Source organism: Colobus angolensis, unplaced genomic scaffold (assembly GCF_000951035.1).
Source record: "Colobus angolensis palliatus isolate OR3802 unplaced genomic scaffold, Cang.pa_1.0 Scaffold27, whole genome shotgun sequence".
Classification (NCBI taxonomy): domain Eukaryota; kingdom Metazoa; phylum Chordata; class Mammalia; order Primates; family Cercopithecidae; genus Colobus; species Colobus angolensis.
The window spans coordinates 17,010,646-17,016,513 of record NW_012115932.1 but is presented as its reverse complement, the minus strand read 5'-3'; the positions used below and the strand labels follow the sequence as shown (position 1 = coordinate 17,016,513).

Here is a 5,868-nt window from a genome sequence, read left to right as displayed (position 1 = left end):
CAGGCGTGCGCCGCCACGCCCAGCTAATTTTTTTTTTGTATTTTTAGTAAAGAAGGGGTTTCACCATGTTGGCCAGGCTGGTCTCGATATCCTGACCTCGTGATCCACCCGCCTTGGCCTCCCCAAGTGCTAGGATTACAAGCATGAGCCACCGCGCCCGGCAGAAATGTGACTTTAATACTGGACTTTGCTGATGTGCTCGTGTCCGCATTTTCTCTTTAATAAAATCACAGCTATATGGTAAATTTTCTATTTTGTTATGGTTCTCTTTTATTGATGGGCATGCAGTGGGTGTTTCTTGGAAATAGCCAATTTTTATTAAAATATTTCTGGAAAAAAAAAGAGTCATGGTCTTTCATCTATAGGATGGGTCAGAACTGTTGCTTCCTACCTCACATGGGCACTAAACAACGCTTCGGAGAACACCAACACTTTCCATGCCACTGAAGTCTCAGGAAGCCAGAAAGCTCTCTTCAAAAAAAGAGAACCACTGGTTCTAAACTCTAGAAAGAAATCCTGGCTGGGTGTAGTGACTCATGCCTGTAGTCCCAGCACTTTGGGAGGCTAAGATGGAAGGATTGCTGAGGCCAGGAGTTCAAGACCAGCCTGGGTAACACAGTATGACCCCATCTCTACAAAAATAAAAAAGTTAGCTGAGCATGGTGGCACATGACTATAGTCCCAACTTCTTGGGAGGAGAGGCAGGAGGATCGCTTGAGCCTCAGAGTTTGAGGCTGCAGTGAGCTATGATCAAGCCACTCCAGCCTGGGTAACAGAGCAAGATCCTGTCTCAAAAACCTAAACTGAAAGAAATCCCTAAGATTATTTTTATGGTATGTGATCAATACATATATTTTGATACAGATAAAGGGGTGGCCTGCCCCTCCACACCTGTGGGTGTTTCTCGTTAGGTGGAATGAGAGACTTGAGAAAAGAAATGAGACACAGTGACAAAGTATAGAGAAAGAAAAAGTGGGCCCAGGGGACCGGCACTCAGCATACAGAGGACCCACGCCGGCACCGGTCTCTGAGTTCCCTTAGCATTTATTGATAATTATCTTTACCATCTTAGAAAAAGGGAAGTAGCAGGATAATAGGATCATCGTAGGGAGAAGGTCAGCAGTAAGACATATGAATAAAGATCTCTGTGACATGAATAAGTTTAAGGAAAAGTGCTGTGCCTTGATATGCATATGCAAACATCTTCATAAACCTTTTTAGTGCATAAAGAGCAGTATTGCGCTAGCAAGTCCCACCTTTCGCCCTAAGGTGGTTTTCTCCTTTCTCAGTAAACAGAACATACAATCGGGTTTTACACCGAGATGTTCCATTGCCCAGGGACAGGCAGGAGACAGATGCTTTTCTCTATCTCAACCGCCAACAACCGCCAAGAGGCCTTCTTTCCTCTTGTACTGGTCCTCCTCAGCACAGACCCTTCACGGGTGTCAGGCTGGGTGACGATCAGGTCTTTCTCATCCCACGAGGCCATATTTCAGATTATCACATGGGGAGAAACCTTGGACAATACCTAGCTTTCCTAGGCAGAGGTCCCTGCGACCTTTGGCAGTGTACGACCTTTGGCAGTGTACGTATCCCTGGGTACTTGAGATTAAGAGAATGGTGATGACTTTTAACCAGCAAGCTGCCTTCAGGCACTTGTTTAACAAAGCACACCCCGCACAGCCCAAAATCCTTTAAACCTTGAGTCACCACAACACATGTCTCTTGCAAGGACAAGGTTGGGGGTAGGGTCACAGATTAACAGCATCTCAAATACAGAACAAAATGGAGTCTCTTATGTCTACTTCTTTCTATACAGACACAGTAACAGTCTGATCTTTCCTTTCCCCACACAACTTACAACGAATTGTTAAAAAATTATCCTTAGTCTACTTGGTTAAAATTCTAGCTCAAGTTCTGTCCATCAGATAAATAAAAGTCACAGTAAAGAATGGCTTTATTAGCTCCATTAGTGAGATATTTCAGTGAAATAAGTAGATCTAAATACTTCACAATAGTACACCAGGCACGGTGGCTCACGTCTGTAATCCCAGCACTTTGGGAGGCTAAGGCGGGCAGATCACTTGAGGTCAGGAGTTTGAAACCAGCTGGCCAACATGGCAAAACCCTGTCTCCACTAAAAATACAAAAATTAGCCAGGCATGGTGGCGCATGCCTGTAACCCCAGCCATTTAGGTAGCTGAGGCATGAGATTTGCTTGAACCCAGGAGGCCGAGGTTGCAGTGAACTGAGATCACGCCACTGCACTCCAGCCTGGGTGACAGAGCAGGACCTTGTCTCAAAAGATAAATAAATAAATAAATACTTCACCATAGTAAAATATAAAGTAGTATAATCATAATTTCCAGCTATTTATAAGCTTTAAATTTGTGCCAATACTGCACTTGTATTCCCAGAAGGATCGAGTTATTTGTACAACTCTACATAAATATACTGAGCATATGAAAAGTGTGATATTTTCAATTTTAGGACACTATTTCTAGATATTACATGAGGGATGAGCTCCAATAAAACAAATGTGTAAATCGCACACATTACAAATACCAAGAATAATTACTTATTATTTTAAGAAAAAATTACTTACAAGAGATAGCAGCAAACCGAACAGGTCACCAACATGGTAATGATAACTCTAGGGGAAAAAAGAAAAGCAAATGTCATTAAATAACTAGCAAACTATGCAAACATCATAGAATGGTTTAAGTCCCCTTTCCAGATTATCAAACTGGCATGGATTGCACACCAAGAAAATGGATCTGTATCTGCTCACATATCCAGCAAACTGCAGTGTGCCCAGGGTGCACCTGGGAAAAGTTTATGTAATTAAACATTGGATTTAAAGAGAGATGTGTTGATGCCATCATGTAGATGTCCAATCAAAATTTACCTGAAACTGAACAGGAAAGGCCGCAGTGACAATTAGTTTTGACACCTAAGTAATTACCCTATTTGGTGGTATTCTTTGTAATGAAATTAACACTGTACTTCTAAAAATATGACTCTCTAGCAATGAGCTCTCCCCATCTCCATTCACGTCTGAAAAAGTTACACTTTGATCTCTCATCAGCAGAATTTCAACATTTCTAAATCTCAGTTCATGCTATTCTCTTCCCATCTCTCTTTCTAAAAGTTCCCCTTCTAAATCTCCTACTCCTCAGAAGAAGCTCTGCCATGTTCACCCATCCGACCCAACCTCAAATCCATCATCTTTTGCTCATGCCTCCTCTGCACCTCCACAGTCACCAAATACTGCACTCCAGCCTGGGCAACAGAGTAAGACCCTGTTTTAAAAAACAAATTTAAGAAAATCTTCGGCCGGGAATGATGGCCAACTCCTGTCATCCCTGCACTTTGGGAGGCCAAGGTGGGTGGATCGCCTGATGTCAGAGGTTCGAGACCAGCCTGGCCAACATGGCAAAACCCCATCTCTACTAAAAAATATAAAAATGAGCTGGGCATGGTGGCGCATGCCTGTAATCCCAGCTACTCGGGAGGCTGAGGCAGGAGAATCTCTTGAACCTGGGAAGCAGAGGTTGGAGTCAGCCAAGATCGTGCCATTGCACTCCAGCCTGGGCAACAGAGCAAGACTTAGTCTCAAAAAAAAAAAAAAAAAACTTCAGTAAGGAGATAAATGAAGGAATCCTGTGAGGAGGAAAGAAGGGAGAAAAACAGAGGCGTATTTGACTTTAAATTATCTTCCCCAAGAGACCCCTGCATACCAGAATGCTGAAAGCTGGGTAATTAGGAGGTTATAGGAGCTGATGAGGCAGGTAAAAGAAAGGGCAGAAGGGAATTTTTTTTTAAGGGATGGGGTCTCACTCTGTTGCCTAGGCTAGAATGCACTGGCATGATCATAGCTCACTGCAGCCTCAACCTCCTGGGCTCAAATAATCCATCCACCCAGCCTCCTGAGTAGCTGGGACCACAGGTTTACACCACCATGCCTAGATAATTTTTTTAAAAATTTGTTTTTGTAGAGACCAAGTCTCGCTTTATTACCCAGGCTTGGTCTCTATTTCCTGGCTTCAAGTGATCCTCCCACCTTGGCCTCCCAAAGTGCTGGTGTGAGCCACCATGTTAGGCCCATTTTTATTTTTTTGAGGATATTTTTGATCAGTTAAATCAGAAATGCTCCCCTGTATTAAAAATTCACCACAAGCTAGGTGCAGTGGCTCCAGCCTGTTATCCCAGCACGTTGGGAGGCCGAGGCAAGTGGATTACTTGAGGCCAAAAGTCCGGGAACAGCCTGGCCAGCATGGCTAAACCCTGTCTCTACTAAAAATACAAAAATTAGTCAAGCATGGTAACATGCGCCTTTGGTCCCAGCTACTCAGGAGGTTGAGGCATGAGAAGCACTTGAAACTGGGAGGCGGAGGTTTCAGTGAGCTGAGATCGCACCACCGCACTCCAGACTGGGCAACAGAGCAAGACTCTGTCTCAAAAAAAAAACCCCAAAAACAACTCACCATAGTGTGAAGCACTTCAGCTCCTTCATGTATCCTGAAAAATTTGATTTGCAGTATTTTCAAGAGGTAAAGGGGAACTAGTACTAATTCAGCATTAATATTTCTTTTTTTAAAAAATACCCACAGAAAAGCATATTTCCATTTTAAAATGAGGAAATGGGAACATGGAAAAGTTAACTAAATTGTGCACTAATATTTCCTTTTTAAAAAAATCCCTACAGAAAAGCATATTTCCATTTTAAAATGAGGAAATGGGAACATGGAAAAGTTAACTAAATTGTTCAAGGTCACAGGGATCATCTGCCTAGGTACAGTGTTTCTCAAAATGTATTACAGCAACTCTTCTTGGGGGGAGGACACTGTTTCAAGACCTGCTCAATCCAGCCAAGAGCAGGAAAAGCAAGGACTGCAGCAGAGGCTGTGAACTGGACCCAGATAATACAGGCACTTGGCAACTGACCTTTCAGTCAATGAATGCATAAAGACAGATGATAATGGAGCTGAAACATTCTTATCACCTAGTGACATCTTGATGACCCTGAGCCTGTGTAGGCCTAGAATAATGTGTTTGTGTTTTAGTTTTTAACAAAAAAGTTTAAAAAGTTAAAAAAAATTTAAATGGAAAAAAACTTATAGGATAGGATATAAAGAAAGAAAATAGATCAGGTGAGGTGGCTTATGCCTGTAACCCTAGCACTTTGGGAGGCCAAGGTGGGAGGACTGCTTGAGGCCAAGAGTTGGAGACCAGCCTGGGCAACAAAGAGAGACCCTGTCTCAAAACAACAACAAATTAGCTGGGTGTAGTGGTGCATGCCTGTAGTACTAGCTAGTGGGGAGGCTGAGGTGGACGGATCCCTTGAGCCTTGGAGTTTAAGGCTGCAGTGAGCTATGATGGAGCCACTGCACTCCAGCCTGGGTGACAAAATGAGACTCTCGGTCTCTTAAAAAAAAAAATTATACAGCTGTACAACGGATCTTGTGTGTTTTGTTTTCAAAAGTTTACTCTTACATGTACAATGTACAACAGGCTCCAAGACAACACTTCATTCTAAGTATAGGTGGCAAAGATGTTATGGCAGGGGGCCGGGTGTGGCAGCTCATGCCTGTAGTCCCAGCACTTTGGGAGGCTGAGGCAGGTAGATCACCTGAGGTCAGGAGTTTGAGACCAGCTTGGCCAACATGGTGAAACCCCTTCTCTACCAAAAATACAAAAATTAGCCAGGCATGGTGGCAGGCAACTGTGATCCCAGCTACTCAGGAGGCTGAGGCATGAGAATTGCTTGAATCCGGCAGGCGGAGGTTGCCGTGATCCAAGATTGCGCCACTGCACTCCAGCCTGGACAACAGAGTGAGCGTCTGCCTCAAAAAAAAAAAAAAAAAA

The 5,868-nt window shown here is 43.4% G+C and overlaps 1 protein-coding gene across 1 annotated transcript in view; it reads right to left on the bottom strand.

Moving 5' to 3' along the window:
• ATP6V0E1 (ATPase, H+ transporting, lysosomal 9kDa, V0 subunit e1) overlaps positions 1-5,868 on the bottom strand; it is a 47,482-nt gene that overhangs the window by 36,237 nt on the left and 5,377 nt on the right. The window contains exon 2 of the mRNA XM_011947802.1: positions 2,606-2,653. Coding sequence (XP_011803192.1) covers positions 2,606-2,653 — 48 coding nt within the window. The remainder of the gene's footprint in view (positions 1-2,605; positions 2,654-5,868) is intronic.